The 20,328-nt window shown below is 37.1% G+C and overlaps 1 protein-coding gene across 1 annotated transcript in view; it reads right to left on the reverse strand.

The window, feature by feature from the left end:
* LAMA2 (laminin subunit alpha 2) overlaps positions 1 to 20,328 on the reverse strand; it is a 332,662-nt gene that overhangs the window by 195,347 nt on the left and 116,987 nt on the right. Inside the window, exons 5-10 of the mRNA XM_018916714.3 lie at positions 18,705 to 18,884; positions 16,460 to 16,549; positions 14,193 to 14,310; positions 12,342 to 12,520; positions 10,581 to 10,680; positions 2,181 to 2,341 (exon numbers count right to left, since the gene is read on the reverse strand). Coding sequence (XP_018772259.3) covers positions 2,181 to 2,341; positions 10,581 to 10,680; positions 12,342 to 12,520; positions 14,193 to 14,310; positions 16,460 to 16,549; positions 18,705 to 18,884 — 828 coding nt within the window. The remainder of the gene's footprint in view (positions 1 to 2,180; positions 2,342 to 10,580; positions 10,681 to 12,341; positions 12,521 to 14,192; positions 14,311 to 16,459; positions 16,550 to 18,704; positions 18,885 to 20,328) is intronic.

Genomic DNA, 20,328 nt, shown 5'->3' on the forward strand with positions numbered 1-20,328 from the left:
CATCAATCTCAAGACTGGCATTTTTAGATTTTCACCAGAAATCTTGGGATTAATCAATGGCTATTACTGCCATGGGTATGTCAAAATCAACTGATTACTCATGCTTCATGTGAAAAATAATGTGGGCAACATCTGGACACAGATATTCTCACCCTTTATTTAAGAAACTACAGTTATGAACACAGGTCCCAAAAGTTTCATACTGTGTTGTTGTGCTTAGTGTGTGCGGAGTGGGAAGAGGAAAATAAAAAGAGATCTGCAAACCAAATGTGTTTAAATGCAAAGTTGCCCACTCTGCAGTCACAAACATCATCTGTGAGTAAAACCTGTAGAACTCAATTGAGTGGGAAGCAAATTCAGTGAATAATAGATAGAACAAAACTCAGAGTTGGGAAGGAGATCTAACCTATCCCTCAGCAAATAAAGCAATGTTTCTGCAACCCCATGTATTTCTCAATAGTTTTCAGTGCAGTATTAAGCTATCCAAAGATGAAACTTTGAACACATACCTTCATAAAGTTCCAAAGCCTATCCAGTTAGGACTGGTTTTCAGCGATTTCCTTTACAAGAAAACTATCTTTAGCAAATTTAAAGCTCATGATAGGTAATTGAAAGATGTGATTAAAGGAAGGGAAGCATTTCCTAAGACCTGCTATTAACCAGACATCCCACTTTATTCTTCACATGGAGCATAACTAATCTGATGATTTCAGTGTCCCTTTGACCATATTCTGCTTGGATTTGAATTTGAAGATTGCTAGTGAAATTAAATGTGTACGTATCTGTATCTCAGCTATTTACAAAAGGTATCATTTTTCTCCCACAAGCACTTAAAAAGGGATTGAAGGAACACAAAGAAGACAGAAGACGAACCCTGAGAGAAAAGTGCAGATAATGAGAACTCTCTGGGATAGGAACACTTATTTCTATTCTTTATTTGTTCATTTTGGTCTGTGTGTACTAACAGGTCAGTTTGGCTTTATATGAATAACACAAGAATCATTACTGTGTTTATCTGCTGTATTTATCACTGCTGTACTTATCTGGTATTTAGCATAATACATCTTCATCAAAGCTCCAGCCAGAACATAGCAAAATCACCCTCATATGATCTTCTAGACTTGATGGCTAATTAGAAATATGATGTGGATGATTTTATTTCTGACAGAGAGCATGTGGTTGTTACATAAAGTAAGAATAAAGTTAATTCTCTGAGTAGATTTCAGTGCTATTCAGCTGTCAAACGAGAGCTGTGTGTGTGTCTGCAGCATGAGATCGAAGCATTTTTTGTACATTCCTGTATTTAAGAATGTCATGTAAGTACTTCTAAATTCTCATTTGTGACTAATTCTGTTAACTAAATTTTGGAAAGGATTCCCCAAAAAATCCCCACAGTACAGAAAAATTGATCCACAGTACAGTGAGCAGTCCTTTGGGCATATTCATGGTCTCTTACTAGACTATGACTTAGAAAGCACAAGTATTTCTAAAGACTTTCTGATAGCTAGGTATTTTATAACTGGATGCATCTGCTTAAAAATGTTTTTACTTTCAATGTTATATCAAGATATAGTTTGAGGGAGGTACCCAATGGCATGCAGAGAAAAACCCTCTTAACTTTTCTTCCCAGAAATTAAGACATTCATCCTACAAAAAGGATAGATTTTGTTTCTTTAAACATGTGAGAGATTTCTAAGCAATCATCCTAAGGCAGGAAAGAATGTCATATATCCCTAATGACTACTCCTAAAAGACAACTTTCTTGTCTAAATAGATCATCAGTTTGCCTCATTCTCTCTTTTTGAAATCACATTTACAGGTTAGTTTTAGAAGTTACAGTACTGTAAACATATAGTTTTTGAGACTATGAGGATGGGGTTTGAAACAAATGATTCACAGGCTTTCTAAGTGTCCCTTCATTACCGATTTCTAAGGACTTGTATCACTGGCAGCATACAATGCTCCTGGGTAAACATGTTGATTGAACTGAGTTCTGAGATGACACAAGACCATGTAGGATTTTGTAGGACCAAGACCAAGTGTTCTGTGAGAAGTGGCTAACATAGATACTAACAGCTAGGTAGAACAGTGGAATACTCTCGCAAAATTAAAGGGCATTGATGCAATCTTTCAGTACCATTAGTATCTTTCTATGGCTCAGAAGTATTGGACACCCATACCTTGCAGATGCAGGGACCTATGCAGGGGTCATCATTTTCACTGCCCTCAAGGGAGCAGTTGCAGGGCAGGCACTCAGGATATCCTGTATAACCCAAGGCACATCGATTGCAGCTTTCTCCTGCATAGCCAGTCTTGCAGTGACAGAAACCAGGCAATAAATCTACAGGAAAAGGGAGAAAACATGAGATGTATTTCATTTGTCATTATTATTGTCACATATGTGTGTCAGAGTGCTCAAAGCAATACCTTTGGTAGGTTTAACCTAAGGGGTGTTTATTGATGCTCACACCACCATCCATAACTCAGAGTCATCTGAGAGAGGCTAGAATGAACAATGTAAGAATAGGGCAAGTACACAGTGATTTGAATTCTGAGTTTCCAGAAATCTGCATATTAGAAATCTTGAGAATCAAAACATAGCCCTACTTTGCATCTAGCAGTCCCTGAAAACCTTCTCTTCCATTACTTCATCTAAAGACCTTTCAACATGCTTTTACAATCAGAATCTGTAAGGCTCCCCAGCAGGGCATTTCACATTTAGCCTTGTATAGCGTGAAAGAAAACACTGATGTGTGATAAATCTCTATTTATTGCCATCTAATTGTTATATCATGGAAAAGAGAAAGTAACCATTCACTTTTATCCATGCCATCTGTGATTGCAATATACATCTATCATCTCCTCCCTGACATTTTTAACTCATATGCCATAAACTCCTAAGCCCACTCACTATCTCTACACAGAAACTGACTGGTATGGCCGAAAACCTCTCTTGTCCTTCTCTGCACAGTTTCCAGTTCTTATAAATTATTTAAAGAGGGTGTTCATACTGTAAATTGGTTTGATTGGTTTTTCTGATGAGTTTTTCAGGGTTTTTTTTTAAATGTAGTATTTCTTAAGGACCTGTTGATGTTTTGGACTACTGCCAAGACAGAACAGAGATAACAGACCTGAGGCACAGTCCGAGGTAATTCCAAGAGCTGTTTCACAACTGCTAGTGCTTAATTCAGAAATCACTGTAATCACTGTACAAGCAGAACTACTTTTCTCAGTGTTCTACTTTTCCTGTAATTGCTACAAAAAATTCATCATTTATTTTACTACCCAGACACTATCTTGAGAGCCTTCTGAACATTTTGCAGTTCTTTCATTTTTCTATGCTGAAAGATTTTGTACTTGCTAACTTTGTCACCTTCCTACTCATCCCTTCTTCAGGTTAAATATGAATATTTTCAACAGTTCATATTGATCATCACTGTGAAAATGGTCCATTTATTCTTTTAACCAAGTACTAAGCCATGAAAGAACCTTTTTTCCTTATCCTATTACACTTTCTTTTGTGGATTTTGGTAAAAGACCTTGTCAAAACCTTTTGAAAATCAAAATATAATATTAATCAAATGAGCCTTTGTTCACATATTCATTTAATCCTTCAAACAAATTCATAAGGCAGACTTTCCTTTACATAAAACCCCTAGTCTTGATTTTTGCCCATTTTTGCCCCATTTCAGAAATTGTATAAATCCTTTATTGTAGATCTAGTGATTTCCACGGAACAGAAACCAGACCTTGTTATTCTAGTTTCCTGGAACACCCTGTCTTTCTTTTGAATAAACAGTGTCTATTTAATATTAATGTCTGTTTTGAAAAATATTATAAGCTATATTTAATGCCTCAAGCAACTCAATTTTCAACTACTCAACTCATCCTGAAGCCATGGATAAATATACTATATGCCTAACAAATCTTGATTCTGCATTTATCAGTTCACTTTAAACCTGACACTTCTGTTTGAGGCAGTTCTTCTGACTTGTCCCCATGAATGAAGGCTCCCAAGTGGGAAATTCCCTGAGCTATTCTATCACTGTTAAAAAGAATTAATATAGTTTTTCTGCTGCGTCCCTTTCTTTCTTGAGATGTCCATTTATATCTTGATTACACCTAAACCATTTTTAACTCCTACTGCATTTGAATCTCTAGCACTCTGATTCTGAGTTATCTGAAAAAGTACCTCTTAGCAACATCTAACTATTTAGAAAATTATTCCCTAAAATATGTGTATTTATTATTAAGAACATGACTTTCTGGAATCTATCAAAATTTATATTCTTTTCTATTATCCTCAGTTAGGAATAACTTCTGATTTTCAGTGGGTTTCTTTCTGTTGTTTAAATAGATGTATCTTTTTTTTTTTTCTGTTAGCTTAATTGCATTGCTTGAATAATTTTGAACCAGAGAAATGCATCTTTTCTGAATGTCTAATGCACAGTCTATAAACCCTAGCTTGCAATTAGCAGTCTTGGATTGTTCATTTTTATTTTCCTTTTATAGATTTCCTTGTTTTGATTAAGTTGTTTTTCAGGGAGGCTTTCTCATTCCTACAAGAATGTTGAATTTGACTGTCCTTCAGGTGGAGAGGAGACTTTTAAAACAGTCCCTCATGCATAAATCCAGAGGTGCTTCTCCTTTTTATGGCTTCTCTAACTAGCTATTTGAAGAAGCAGCCACCTACAGGAGTTTTAAATTATATTATCAGTTAATCTATACAGAGGTAAAATTCAATCTGTCTACTCTAACCTTGAAGCCTCTTTGATCTCCTGTAGCACATCATACTGACTGTCATCTACTTGATCTGTCCTAATTATACACAGAATTTCAGTGCATGAAATTTCTGTTACTTACTATCTCAAAGTGATGTGCTCTGTGGGTTTTGATGCCTTTGGCTCGGCATTCTCAAACAGCTACCATCAAGGCCCCACAGCACAGCAGGACACAAGCTCTTGTAATCTGGGTCAATAAATCCTAACTGGACAATCTGGAACAGAGAAACTTTTGTTCCTTCCAGATGAAAATAGCTGGCTATACTCCAGGGTTCAGCAGTAAAAGACATAGGTAAGCCTACTCTTTAGAAGTAAGCCCACCTCATTTGAGAGCTTCAGGAACTCATATCTCTCAAATCAAGTCTCAGCAAGCTCAGATTCAACTATATGTCTCAGTATGGAGCTCCCAAATACTAATTTATATCTATGGTCTCTCCTCCATTGCCTACTCCATCCATTTTTTTTAGTTCCCCAACCAGAACCATCCCTTCTCCTGCTCTTCCTCTCCATGCAGTTATTGAAAATTTTACTGTCACCAGCCCAGCTTGCCCCATTCTTATACAGCACACATGGATAACCTCAGCACTCCACTTATCAAGAGACCTCATGCTCCACATGAGAGAGAGGAAGGCAGGAGATTGCTACCTGTCATACATTTTTCCAGCTCTCACACTTGTTGATACAGTTAGTCTGTGTGCTTGATTTGGCTCCATGCCTTCTTCCATACACAGCCCGTGTGAGAGCTCAGCTCTCCCTGTGTTACACAGAGTGTGAATTCCTCTCAGTGCCCCACTGGTTGTTTTTGATCAGGCTGCTGTGGTGTATATGTAATGTACAATATATCAACAGTCTAACTACATTTCAATTTAGGCCAGATGCTTCAGGTCTGTCTCCAGTTTTTGTTGTAAAGAACTGATATTTCAGAAGAAGGACATCTTTTGCTTTTGGCCTATGACTTCATAGATCTTGTTTGAATGGGGACTTATTTGATGAAAGTGTTATTCCCTGTTTTCTCCCTCCATATTTTCAGTTTTTGTCCTGTATTTCAGCATGCAGAGGCTTTGAAGATGCACCCTAGAGGATGAATCATCTTGAAATATGAGTTTTACCAGTTAGTTTTTCCTAGCCTAGCAGTCTTTCAAAACTGCACAAAAATGAATGCATGCAAAAGCATGAACCAGACCCTTTAAAATCCTGCAATCCTAGGAACGGCCTCTTGTCATTTTCACTCCTGTTCAACAGCGTATAAATTTAAAAAATAATTTTGTGGAAGTCAGTGGTACTGCTTGCTGAGCAAAGTAGTACAAAGCCGGAATAAAGATCAAGATGTCTGGATCTTACTCATCCGAAAATATCTGAGGACTTTCTCAGCAAAAATAAACATCTGTCATTTGGATTATATTGTACTTAAAGAGGCAATAGGGGGGAAAAGATAGCATGCCCTGAAGACTGACTCATAAAACTCTGCCAGGTTCCAAACCTGTCAGTTCTTGCAGGTGCTTAAGGGCCAAGTAAAATGGCTATTTGTTAAAATCTAGCCATTAGAGCTTGAAACAAGAGTACCAATCCATGGAGAAAGCCTTAATTACTGGAGTACAGAGCACTTCTGGATGGTTGGACCTTCGCTTCTGCATGGAACACTGCAATATCAGCAATGGTTAAGTTTAGCTATTTTTAGGATGAATTGAACACACATGGGAAAACTCAGTTTTAGAATTATTGCCTTTCAGTTACAAAACCTAGAGGAATCTTCGTCAGTTTATTTTATGATTGATCCTAAGTTTCTCTTTTTTATATTTCTCACTAACATAAGATATAGGATTGCCATGAAAGAATATTTAAAAAGCATTCTTGAAGATTCAAAACCAAAAACACATTTTACAAGCAATAATAATATTTGATTTTAGACTATTGACTGAGACACATGAGGACAAAGAGATCAAAATGGAAATGATACATAAAATACAATGATACTTCTTTCTTTCTTGAAACAATGAATGCTATATTATAAAGCAGCTTCTCTATGCCCTTCTCTTATCTAGAAAAACCTGATTATGACTACAGGATGCAGTCATTTAAATCCTCTTGATGCATTTCATCAATGCACCAGTTATTACAGCATTTGCTACAATTTTCCATTTTAATTACTGCTTACCTACTGTATTCAAGAACAGAGAATGTACAGCCTCCAGCTTTATTTTACTTAAAACTCTTCACAGTGACTCTATATCCCCAGTGATGTTTCTTACTATCTTATTTCCATTTTAGTTTAATGTCTTTTACTTAGCACACATTTAAGAAGCATATTCCTATCCTACACCAAGCAAACAATTTACCCTCATACAACCAGCCATTGACTCTTTAAGATGTATTTCAACCCACCCAGCGTGTTCATTCTGGTTCACTGGTGAATAGGTAGATTCCTTCAGACAGATCATGCTTTCCAGCTTTTCCTTTATGAACACTCACCAGTGCTTCAAACAAAATTGCTGCCCAGGGTGAGCAGTATGCAGTAAAAAGAATGTTATCAGTGTACTGAATACAAATGTCAGAGGGAAAAAAGGGAAGAAGTGATCTTCTTTCAGGATAGTTTTATGCTAAAAATTATATCCAGACTCACTCTTGCTTCTAAAACAACCTCTTCTCTTACCACAGAAATCTTTTCCTAAAAGAAATATTAGAAAGACATTTCCTCTTAACCCACATTATTGTGCCTTTTTTGTTGAATAAGGCGTTACAATCACAAATATGTGACTGGTTCAAGAACTATAAAAATAAAGGGCAAGAAATAAACACTTTTACTAATGTGTTGGAAACTTATTTAGTACAAGTAAAAAAAAAAAAAAAAATGCAAATAAGGAGTAAGAACAAAGAGCAAAGAGCAAGTCCACTGTAGGCAGAATAGCTTTGATGTCCAGATATATTTAGAGCTGGCTTGGTTTTGTTGTTGTAGTCTTAAAATTGAAAAATAATAAGATAAATATCAAAATTATCCTCTGGCCACTGTTCAGACAGAGCAAAGTGTCTACCTCTCACTAGACAGGACAGAGACAATTGGTCCAAAGATCCATGGACTACTTTAAGGAGGGAATTTCATACATGATGGCAGTTATCTAAACAATAATTGTGCTTGTCACATATGAGAATAGTTTAAACACACAGAATAACCTCCACAGTAAATAACTTGGAAACAGAAGGCATAAATGAGTTTAGAAAGGAATAAAGGGAACAAATTTATTTACGTGTTGCAAATAACAGATTCAACGGAGATTAAGAACACTCTAACATGCTCAAAAGCAACAGGCCTCCAACCAACTGCAGCAGCATGAGGTAAATTTCAGGCAGATGAGAAAAAGCTGGTTACCGTCAAGACAGAAAAAGATGAGAGTTTTCATTTTGTGAAGAGAACAAAAGAACTCTGGTTCTCGGGACTGGAAAACTAGAGCATTCAACAGCTTCTTTGAATGCCTGGGGCCAGATGAGCAGGACTGGCTACCTGCAATAAAAGTACCAGGTGGAAAAGCAGAAAAAAATAATCCAAGATGTTATCTGCAACATGTTAGTATGACATGCTTATTGATTTTCTAGAAAGACAGTTAATGATCCAAACAGGAGCTTAAATCTCTTCCTAGAGAGATTCACAAATGAGGCAAGAGAAGAATTTGCCAGAAAAAAGATCAGAGCACTCAAAAGGCAGAAGGAGACATAGCAAGGTGTCAAAGTACAGTACCACCTTGTCAGATTCAGAAAGTATAAGCAGATTTAGCAAGCAACTATGAGATGGTTTAGATCTGCTGAATGCTCAGAGGCATAAGACATTTTGAGAGCTCCTAAGGACACCATTACTGACAAACAAGACGGAAAAATGTCTCTATCCTTTTGCTTTCCTCTTCTTGTGAGAAAGGAGATGTCAGCCTGTTAAGTGCTGATCAGCTGCCAGGCCCCAGGAGGATGACCCACACCAGGGGCCAGAAAAGAAGGTGTGAAAATGAAAAAAGAGATTGCAGCAGTGACAGGAGTCAGAGACTAAGCAGCTGCATAACATGCAAGTGGGACATCACATTTTTTTAAATTAATCATTCCCCATCTCAAAATCACAGTCTGAGAGGTTCCTTTGTTGCATTGTCTGTCATCTGTAATCCGTTTTAGTCTCATCCACAGGTTTGGTACAGGCATTGGAGAGTCTTGCTGTGTTTTTGCCAGCTTTGGGATTCATCCTCCCTTCTGCTCATGCAGTCTCTCATATCACTCCATGTGATACACTGCACTGGGTACCCATGCCCAGGTGCTGGCAGCAGGGAGGGGGCTGCAAGGGCAGCCTCTGGGAGGAAAAGGCTGTGCCAGACACTGCCAGCTCCCAACAGGGTACACAGTCCCTCAGCCAGACAGGCCAGAGAATGGAGAAGGAAAAAGGAGTGGAAGGAGAAGCTCCTGGTCCAGAACAGATACTTGGAACCCTTGGAGGAAACCAGGCTGGAGCAGATACCCACGCTGCATTTCTATGAAGGATATATGTATAACTACATCCCATGGAGAACTGCTAGGAGAGAATTTTTTTTTTGTGAAGGATGTAGGCCCATGGGAAGCACCTGCACTGGAGCTGGGAAATGTGTGAGGAGGAAGGAGTGTCAAAAAGGAACTGTTATGACCACTGCTATGACTCCTGCTTGCCATCACCCTGCATCACTTGTGGTAGTGGGGGAGGAGGTAGAGGAGCAGGCTGGAATGAAGAAGTGAGGTTGAGTCTGGGGAAAAAAAAAGAAGGTGGAGAAAGAGGTGTATTCTTAATTTTTTTTTTTCACTACCTGAAACTATTTAAATTGGCAATAACTGAAGTCAACTTTCCTTAAATAAAGTGTTTTAATTGGAAAATGATTTCCTGGTTGTTACTTCAGCCCATGAGCTCCTTCATCTTTTGTTCTACCCCTGCCCTGCTGAGAAGGGCAGGGAGAGAGTGGCTGGGTGGGCATCTTCAGCTGGCCAAGACCAACCCACCAGAGACACCATGGGATAATAAATCAATATAATTTTATTGAACTGGTGCAATCAGTTATTACAGTAGATTATGGGCCCTGTCTTTGCATCCCTGCCATGTTGCTTTTATGTTCTATTGATCTCTGTTTTAAAGGATTGTTACAGCTCATCAATAGATTGTAATTAGCCCAATTTATAAATCTCTTAACAACCGGCCTTGAGTTTTGTTGTCTTCCTACAGTATTTTCAGATGTTTTACAATGAAAGAACCAAAAAAAATGGCAATTCATTGTTTCCAAAGCCCAATGAACAGTTCATTGTCTATGTGAAGATAGCTTTTACAGGGCTATGGTAAGCATCTTGTAATCCTACATGAATAACACAGAAAGCAAATAAATAAATTTCAAGAATAATTTTAAGATTACAAATGGAAATATGCTTAGATAGGAGAAAATATTATAACAAACACCAATATTTGCATGAGTTTTAATCTCCCTGGTAAAAGAAGAAAGCTCTTTAATACCAAAATTCTTCAATATTTTTCACTGGGAGTTTTCTTCCAAACATACACTAGTTTCCCAGCCTGAAACTGAAAGAAGACTCAACAAATTGGTAATATGAGTTTCAAAAAAAAAAAAAAAAGAAAAAGAAAAAGAAATTAAAACATTGCAGCTGGATTACTGTTTGCATGAGTAAAATTAAAAAAATAACCACAACAGACATTTAGGGTTTTTTTCTTGTTAAAGATACCAAAAATGTAATTCAGCATTTTTTGACCATTGCTGATCTTCATCTTTAACATCCCTATATTTAAAGGAATCTTACCTCCTTCCGTATGTTTCTCATCCTTGACACAGGTATCATTTAAAGACCCATTTGGATCGCAGGAACATGGCTGACATGGATCTGGGCTTTCTGGCAATACCTATAAAAATAAAGATGTTAGAAGTAAAAAAAACTACCCTTCAATAAATTGAAAGTTTTATTTACATCTTAAAAAGTAGGAGAGAATGACTTCTGTATAGGTGGCTTATACTTGAAGAAAAATGAGACAGCTGATAAACTTAGTCCATGCAGACTATGACAAGAAGAAAATGCCTCAAACTGCACCAGAGATTGGATATTATGAAAAATTTCTTCACAAAAAGGTTTGTTTAACATTGGAATGGACTGCAGCAAAAAGTGGTGGAGTCACCAATCCCTGGAGGCATTTAAAAGATGTTTAGATGCGGCATTCAAAGACATTGTTTAGGACAGTGTTAAGTTAAGGGTTGGACTCAATCTTAATGGTCCTTTCAACATAAGTGATTCTAGGTTCTGTGATTCAATTAAAGTTACATTTGGGATTTTTATTTAGAAATATGTAGGGACTTAGATGCAAATATTTCTTCAACTAAAAAAATACCAGGTGTACAGAGAACAGAACCTTGTATAATTGAAATCAATAAATGTAACAAAGTAGATTTAAGCATTTACTACCTGAAGTAATATTGACAAGCTCAGTTGTGAATATTGACATGATTCAAAAAACTAACTAATGCTAGCTAGTCAGTAAGAGGGAAAAAAAGTAAGTGAAGAAAAGTGAACATTAAACAATGGAACAATTTCCTTTTCTTCTTCTTGAGAGGTTACCTCAACAAAACTTAAACCCTGATCTAATACCAAACTAGGAACATAAATTAGAAGTTCTGCACAAACTAGATACATACACACAATATGGATATACTATACAAATACACACATATATATCAAATCCCTTTTAGCTGGATGATAACTTAAAACAGAGGAAAAAATCAAGTAAGTGCCCTGCTGTTGAAGAAATTGTTTTGCAGTACTCCTTTCTCAAGTTGTAAGGCTAAATCTAGTCTATCAGGGAAAACGTAATTATTGCTATTTGCTGATGTTCCCTCTTTGAGGATTGAACACCAATCAGACTAAAGGCCATTATTTACCCATCTAAAAATATACAGATGGAATATAAGCAATTCAAGCACACACTAATAGTGTAGCTGTCTAAAGCACAGGAATGGCTCATATTGACAATACAACCTAATATAAGATTCATCTTTTGACAGCTTCCACTTAGATGAAAATACAGTCTTATACAATGAAATACAAAAAGCAATTTCCACTGCACTGAAATTTAAAGACATTCACAAAACACTATGAAATTTCAGTGGTTATTAATTCTATATTGCATTTAAAAAACAGAAATTACAGTCTCTCTTTCATCAATACCAAATATAGCAGTATTTCTTTGAACTTTGATAACAAAAGTTGAAATTCATTACTGAGGCAGAAGTTCTGTTTACAGGACCACATCCTCTTTTAAATTAAATTGAAATACTAGCTGGAGGCCCTGACCTCAAGTGCATTCCCTCATTTCAACACAATTCACTTTCCTATTTCTCCGAGCGTTAACTTCATACGTTCCCAGCTGTGAAAAGCAACGGCTGCACTGCAGTCAGATTTGGAAGTTAACCTTCCCAAAATGGCAGTCCAAGCTCTGTTTAGCAAGGTGAGCTGATGGAGGGATGGTTTGAGCAGCGACCTTTGCAGCAGAGGGAGGCAGGAGCGGGCTCTTACCCCTTTTGGCCTGAAGTAGCCATCCAGGCAGGTCTGGCAGTTGATGCCGCTGGTGTAGCTCGAGCAACTCACACACACGCCGCCCCCGACGTACTCCCCGTGGATGTTCAAACTCTGATTTCTGTCTGCCACGTCCTGGTCGTAGTAACACTCCTCAGCCTTCCCGTGACAGTTGCATGCTGTAAGGGGAGGAGAGTGTTAGCTCTTCTGGGGATGCCCCACTGTTACTGAGGTATTAAAAAGAGCCATTTAATATTTTATCATTGGTTCTCTGTATATTGCAAAAGCACATGCAAACATTCATTTACTACTTCATTTGTCAACGGTGACGTAGTCCCGTTACAAACACAGCCTGAAATTGAATTAAATTATGCTGTATTTTTTCTCCTCAATATTTTGTCTTGGGGAGTACAGAAGCTGACAGATGCAGTCTAATTATGATTAGTTTGTTTCAGTTTGTTTGATTTTTTTTTCTTGTTTAAATTGATAGCTGAGAAACCTTTTGGTGGTTGCGTACAGGTACAGTTCATGAAAGGATCATCTAAATTAAAATACAAGAGGAGTTGTAAGGAAAGCAGCACAATGGTATGAGTAAATTAAAATGATTCAAATAAAATCTGAAAGGCATCCTTAAAAGATCTCACTTGCACATATGCATGTAAGAATTGGTGCAGAACAAAGGGATTCCCAACCTTAAATCTTCTTTTGATATTTATAGGTGAACTCTAGACTTCACGTCCACATATAGGAAAGATAAACTAATAATCTGTTGCAGTGAAAATGAGGTAGCTCACTGTCCCTTTCCCCATGGTATTAAAACATTCATTTAATCATAAAGAGAAATTCAACGTTATGGAGAGGTGTTCTCTTTATATCTGAACCAGATCCCAGGGAACTGTTTCCCCCAAGACAGTACAACAATTCACTGAAGGTTGAACAGGGTGTAAGTGTCTCTTTAAAAATAAACATGAAAGAAAATGTACCCTGCCTCCATTCCATAATGCATTCCCACTGCAGACACAGTCCCAACTAAAACAAAGACCTCTGTGACCAAAGTTAACAGGACACAAATAAGCAATAGCTACTCTGGGCATATCTGCCCAGATATGGGCATATCTGTTCCTTTTTATTTATTTTTAATCACTCATGATAAAATTATAGCTGAAATCCTACAAATGAATAAATATTTAGAGTAATGGAGCATTAGATTTTACTATGTTCAGAAATATAAGTGGTATGTGACCCCTGGAAGTAAGATGGTAAAGTTCAATTATAACTACCCTTACTACAATAAATCTGAAAATTAAATTTCCACCCTGTGGGAAGTTGATATCTCAAGGTATGGTTTCATTCCATGTCAGAAAACTGGATACATTGTCTTTTCAGTTAAAAAAGAAATCAACTTGCATTTTGATCATACCAAAATATTTTCTTTCAGCAAAGATGAACATTATAACATATAAAAGTGCCATTCATACAGACATTACACCAGTAAAGTTTCATATAATGAAAAACCTGTAAATAGATTTTTTTTTACTTACCAGGATATAGCCCTGTTATTTTATCAAAACAAAACCATCATGATTATAAAAATTTTTTTTCATATAGCATTCCCCAAATGTCACCATGTTACAAGAAAATATTCTGAGTTCAATAAAACCTCAACTCAACATGTAATTTTTCTGCAGAGACTTTTGAGTCAGTCTAATTAAGTGAATAACATCAAATCAAATGTTATTCATAAACCAACGTGGTTAGAAACCAAATTTACTGCAAAATCACGTCGGACCAAATTTCAGTTTTCAGTAGCAGTTGCAAGAAATTTTCTCCTCTGTGCTGCCTTCAACTTACGTTCACATTCATGCTTATGCAGAAGAGTGCCAGCATGCCAAGGCTTTTGATGGAAACCAGGACAACACTGATCACATGTCTCTCCGCATGTGTTGTGCTCACACTGACAGACGGATTTCTAATTTAAAAGAAAAACAAATATTTACACAATGTGATGATTTGAAAAATCTGTCCATGTACATAATATGCATTCCAGTTCAAATTATGAAAACATTAAGGATGGCTCTACTCTGTAATTCCTTTGTTTATTCATTTGTATCCGTTTATGCATCCTGCATTCACCAAGTGTGTTTAACTTTTATGGCTCTATTTGAAGAAAACAGCCACAAAGCAAATAAAGATAGCTGGCCAGATAATCTAGGGAGAATCTAAGAATGCAGGAAAATTTAATTCCAACTGGATAAAGAAAGGACTATGGGAAAGTTCCCCAATAAAACAAATAAGCAGAAGTACAGGTAGCCCTTGGATGCAGGAACGCTGATCTGACCCCTGAAGGAGCAAGCCATTCTCCACCCTTCCCTTTGAGGAAGCAATTCTGCTGCTTCAGAATGAAATCAATTCTGTTAGCTGATCCAACACAAACTGCCTTTTTTTCTTATACTTTGATGTTAGTTTTTGACTGGAAAAGTCAACTTATCATGTAACCTTCCAATTGTGTAACTAATTCTATGGGAGGGATAGAAGGAGTGTTTAAAGAAATAATAGATGAGCACAAGTCCTGCCTTTCCTTCACTTTACAGTTCCCCACAAGACCATCTTAGTCCCAGCATGAAAATATTACCATAAGGAACACCCAAACTCTCTGAGCCACAGAGGCAGCTTGAAAGAGGTAAAAACCCATGCAGTTTGGAGAAATGAGAAGTAAAAATTGCCTTTCCGACAGTTATTCAGCGAAGCGGATTCTCTGTGGTCCTTGTGAAGCCATACAAGGTCAAACCAGCAAGCCAGAGAAACTCCAAGGCTCACAGGACAAAGCATAAATTTTGCAAAACAAGGCTAACTCAAGGACTGCTTCAGAAAAGCATGGCAGGAAATTCCAGCAAGTTTATTCCTTGTAATGCTAAGGGAAAGATTCTTTCTGCTGACAAGTACAGTCGTAATGTTTATAAGCCTATTTTGGCGTGGCTCAGTCTAAAGAATATCCTTGGACAGTTAAACCTCCAAATCTCTACTGGCTTGAGCTGTTTCACTTACGCTATTTTTTATACTGGTCAGACAACAAATACACATTTGACATCCTGCAAAACAGGACATCACTCTTGTCAAAATGGCTTTTTTTGTCTAGTAGCCAAATTATCTGAAGTATGTATTAATCTCAGTAGTAGCACTTATTTTCCGAGGCAGGCCCGATCTAACAGATGGCAAAGAGACAAAGCTGCAGCTTCGTCACTAAGGGCATCTGAAACAACAGTTCAACACTTGCTGTACATATCATTACAGAAAATTCTCAGAAGGGTTAAACCAAGGAGTTTGCTCAATTTTTACAAGGATACATTTAGAACTCTAAATGTATTCTCTATAAGCTTTTGTAATTTCTTTGAATTATTTCCTACATTATGGCTTAATGCCACATACAAACAAGATTTTCATTTAAATCCGATAAAGCTCCCACTTAAGCGAATAGTACATGAAGAGATCCCACACTGTGGCATGTTATAGTAAACAGGAAATTCACTATTAATGACAATCGGTGCATAGAGTTGTATAATCAGTAAAAAATTTTATTTCTATATAAATTATATTATGTTTAGATTATATTGGTTTTGTGCAAAAAAAGAGTTACAAGTTGAAATACAATACAAACAGCCCATGATTTTCTCGATTGGCATAACTGATCATTCAGTTGATACTCCCTACATAGCCAATGCACCATTCTAGAGCCATGATTTGTTTGCAAGCATCAATTAAATATCTGACAATCATTTAGGAAATATCTTGATTAATATCAAGAAGGAAAAGAAAGACTAACAGTTAGTGCTCATTTTTACGGCTATATAGTGTAACCCAGATTTCTGTTTTTCCTAGGAAACTTCCAATATGAATTATCTGAAACCTATTCTTTCATTTCAGGAAAGTCTCTGCTGACACTGTATGAATGTTTATTATTCTGGCTGCTAGCACTATTGCATTCTGGCACTGCTTCTGACTGTTCTTCTAGGTGAAAAACAGACATAAATTCACAGAATGCTGAAGAATATCAATATCAGGGTTTTTTTCTCATGTTCCACCCTATAAATAAGGCACAATAAAAAAAAAAAAATACATACATTGGTCACTGGATCCAGTGGACAAGCCTTAGCATGGCCTGAACATATACACATGCCTCCAACGGAGATGTCTTTTATAGAATAGTAATACTGTAAGACAAAACAGAAATTGAATTGCTAAGTGGATTCTAAAATGCAGGTGCCAAATTGCAGAATTCATTTCTTGTGACAAAACTGTCAGGTCCTGTTTTATTTCTTTTTTGATCTATTACAAATATAGCAGACAGTGTAATCCAAGCCGTGTCTTGATCAACAGATTCAGGCTGAGTGAAAGAAAGGGTGTAAATTGGCACAGTTCCATTTGTTTGAAGTCACAAAAGCCATGTCAATTTATACACAGCATATAAAAACATGAGAATAGGAAGAGGCTATATGCACACTGGATAATGAAAAGTCAAATGCTGTAGAATTTATTCTCTTCAGAAAATATGAAAAGGAAAAAGCATGATGATGGGAAGAGGAGAAAATCTAGGAAAAATCCTACAAAACACCTTTGTTCACCTTAGCTGGGTCTAATTTGGGCATTCAGTGAACTGTGGAAAGAACAACTGTTTTTCACTATTGGCCTTTGAATGATCATGAAACAATCTTTATTACTGAGATTTAGGCACTTTTGGCCTGTTTTTCTGCCATTTGGCCATTTCTCTGTTATCTTTGGTGAGAATTAAGAGCCCTAAGCAGAAAGAAGGATACTAAGATATTAATAATCTTATATTACAAAACCTGTGAAAAGGGAATCTCATTCATTGTCTTCTATTTTGACAACGGTCCCACAACATGTTCACAGCTGGCTAATCAAACAAAAAATACGCTATTTGCAAATTTTGCTATTACAGTGTTCAACCTCTTTATCAGACCATAAATAAATATATCAAACAAAATGAGAACTCATTTTGAACTCCTAGTTGAACTTCCAACACAAAGAAAATGTATAATTTGTGGCTACCCTTTGTTTCCTGACAAGGTGGGAACTTTCAGTTGCTCCTGGATCCTTGGAGGATGGCCTCATGGAGAGATCCCACACAGAAGTTACAGTTCTTTGTTGGTTAGAGTGACCAGTGTATTGTCCTGCACTCAGTTTTCATGAGTTTAGAGTAATTTTTCAAGTGCTAATTCAATTTTATATTTCCACTGGCTTAGAATCAGATTATTAGATGTCCACTTTTACATAGACACACAGTATTCATGATTAGTGAAGTTGCAATAACTGCACTCATCTGGGAGGGATTCTAGGTTTGTAATTCAAAAGAAACTTTCAGAAATATCCAGCACTCTCTATTTAGACAAGGAAATGGAAACCAGAAATGGGAACAGAAGATGCAAATTTTCTTAGCACTTAGCCATCACTGACAAATGATATTAACAAAAGAATAATGATACACCCCCCATTCATAACAGGACTTATTTTTGTTTTGGAAAATTAGGTTACCACATTATATGATAGGTTACCATATTATATGAGGACCAACAGGAAGAGGAAGTGATAAAAAAAAGAGGAATATAATATATCCCCAAACCAATTTTTGAGAATGCTTAGTAGAAAAAACTCTGAAAAATCAGAGGGTTTGAGAATGTTTAGTAGAAAAATCAGAGGAAAACAAGAAAACAAGAATAATACACAACATTTGATCAGCAGGACAACAGGCTTAGAAAGGAAGATATGGCTTAGAAAGGAAGTAAAGAATGCAAAAAGGAGAGGCAGGGGCGTGCATACACAAAGCACAGTGGAGAAGATCAGACTATGGGTATGGTATGAATTTGAATGCTGTATCCATTCTTTTAAACTAAAGCAAAGCACAAAATGTTTACTGCTACCCTCAGTCATATGAAAATACTAAAAGTGTTGCATTCAAGCCCTATTACTACTTATAGTACAATTACAAATTCTACTAAAAGGGAGTGTTCAAGACATGTTAAAGGTAGCAAAGGATTGAGTAGCAGAAGAGGCAAGAGATAATAACAGCAGACACTCACCAAACACCTACATCCAAACATCTGCAGCCAGAGGAGCTGGGTGTTTATGCTAATAACACCATTAAGCAGAAAATGTAAAATTGTTAATTCTGCTCTAGAGAAGATAACAAAATAGAGTGCACAGGGAATTCTCCAACACCAGGATTTTGAAAGACAACAGCAGGTAATCATCAACTCCCAAAATTTCCTATGGCAAACCAAGGCAGGTACAGCACTTACAAGTGTAAGATAACTTCTACACATGTTTTTCGACTGCCTTGTCAGAACTTACCCTCCTTGTAACAATGGGATCAATTTCAGCTGGATCTTTGTGTGCAAACATCATTAAATCAGCATTTAGTGTCCGTATCCTCTGGAATCTCAGGCGAATAAAGCGGGCAGAGGTGAACTCAAGTAATTCACGTGACGGGTCATCAGCACTAGGTCGTCCATTAATTAGAGAAGTGTGAATCTGAAAAATTATTAAAGCGGGAAGGATTTACATTACATCAATTTTGTCATGATTAGGCCAACAAATATCATTACAGGCATTGTGTTAATGCATTTGTACATGTAGAATAACTTCTTTCCTTAGAAAGTAGATTTCCCCCAAAATATTCCATATGTCCACAGACCTCAGCTATGAAGAATCTTTATAATAAAAACATTTGAAGCAAAGGAAAGCCAGCAGCTACAGAAAGACTGCATCAAAAACTTCATATATGTACCCAGTCCGTAAACCAAGTGTCCATGCTGCAGGCAATTCACTTGTCCTCCCCCAATCTGAAATAAGTTAATCATACAACCAAATGAGCTCAGAAGTTTTGAGTTAAGGGAATGCATACTTGCAATGGATTCAGAATTCAACAGGGGTCAGTTTGCACCTCTTAGAGCGATCATCATCAAAAGGCTTTTGAACTTTTGAAAGACTGAAAACTACAACAGCTACATGAGACAAAATCAGCATTCATAAACACCTCTCCCACTGTCTCTTTTCACATCTTCTTTGAATCTTGTTCTCAGCAAGGTGAAACAATTTCCTGGGTTGCAACTGTTTTCACCTGGTACCAGAGGAAAGTCTTTATCACTTATGAGATCTTTGTTTAGCATTTGTTTTTCCAAAGACACTACCACTCTCTGCTCATACTATAGTTTCTGTAAAGGTTACCTTCCCCTTTCTCTGCCTGCCCTATCCAAAAGTCTAGAAATCTAGGTAAGCTCTGTGGCTCCTTCATAGAGACTCTCTGACCCCACCTGAAGCATCAAGGGAAAGGCAACAAAAAATAGGATGTCCTCTTCCCCTCCTGTCTTTGTAGCTGATCATGGCACACATTAGCTCTGAATCAACTAAATAAAGCAGATGGGCTGCTCCAGAACTGTTCTTGGAAAAGGCCTACAAGGAGAAGCATGTCAAGTATAGCAAAATACTGTTAATGAGCACCTAGAGGGAGAGAGGAAAGAAACCGTTAATTTTCCTGTATTCTCAAGTGTTAAATTTTAATTGGGGCATTTTTATTACAGGCTGGTACACTGAAAGAATGTTCAGATGCTAAGCCAAATGTACAGAACATTGGAATGAATAAGAGAATTATTTATTCTTTGCAATAAACATGTGTTGCCTTATACCTCAGTGCTCTGAGTGAGAGGTCAGGCCACACAGCCATTTTCTGTCATTGAGCATGGTCATGTCACTGCTGGTTTAGGCAAACAGCTGCACTCCAAACACCAGCTGGCACTCAGCAGTGGCTGCCTCACATTGAGGAAAGAGAATATAAATCTACTGCTCCCAGTAGAGCAGCCATTGTTTCCTGGAGTTTTTGGAGGTGCTGGATAGACTTATGGAAGAACTACTGTCTTGCATTGCCTATGTGATACTATCAACTCACCTAATTATCTCAAAGGCAGGTGTCAAGACA

The sequence above is a fragment of the Serinus canaria genome, chromosome 3, assembly GCF_022539315.1.
Source record: "Serinus canaria isolate serCan28SL12 chromosome 3, serCan2020, whole genome shotgun sequence".
In the NCBI taxonomy this organism is placed as follows: Eukaryota; Metazoa; Chordata; class Aves; order Passeriformes; family Fringillidae; genus Serinus; species Serinus canaria.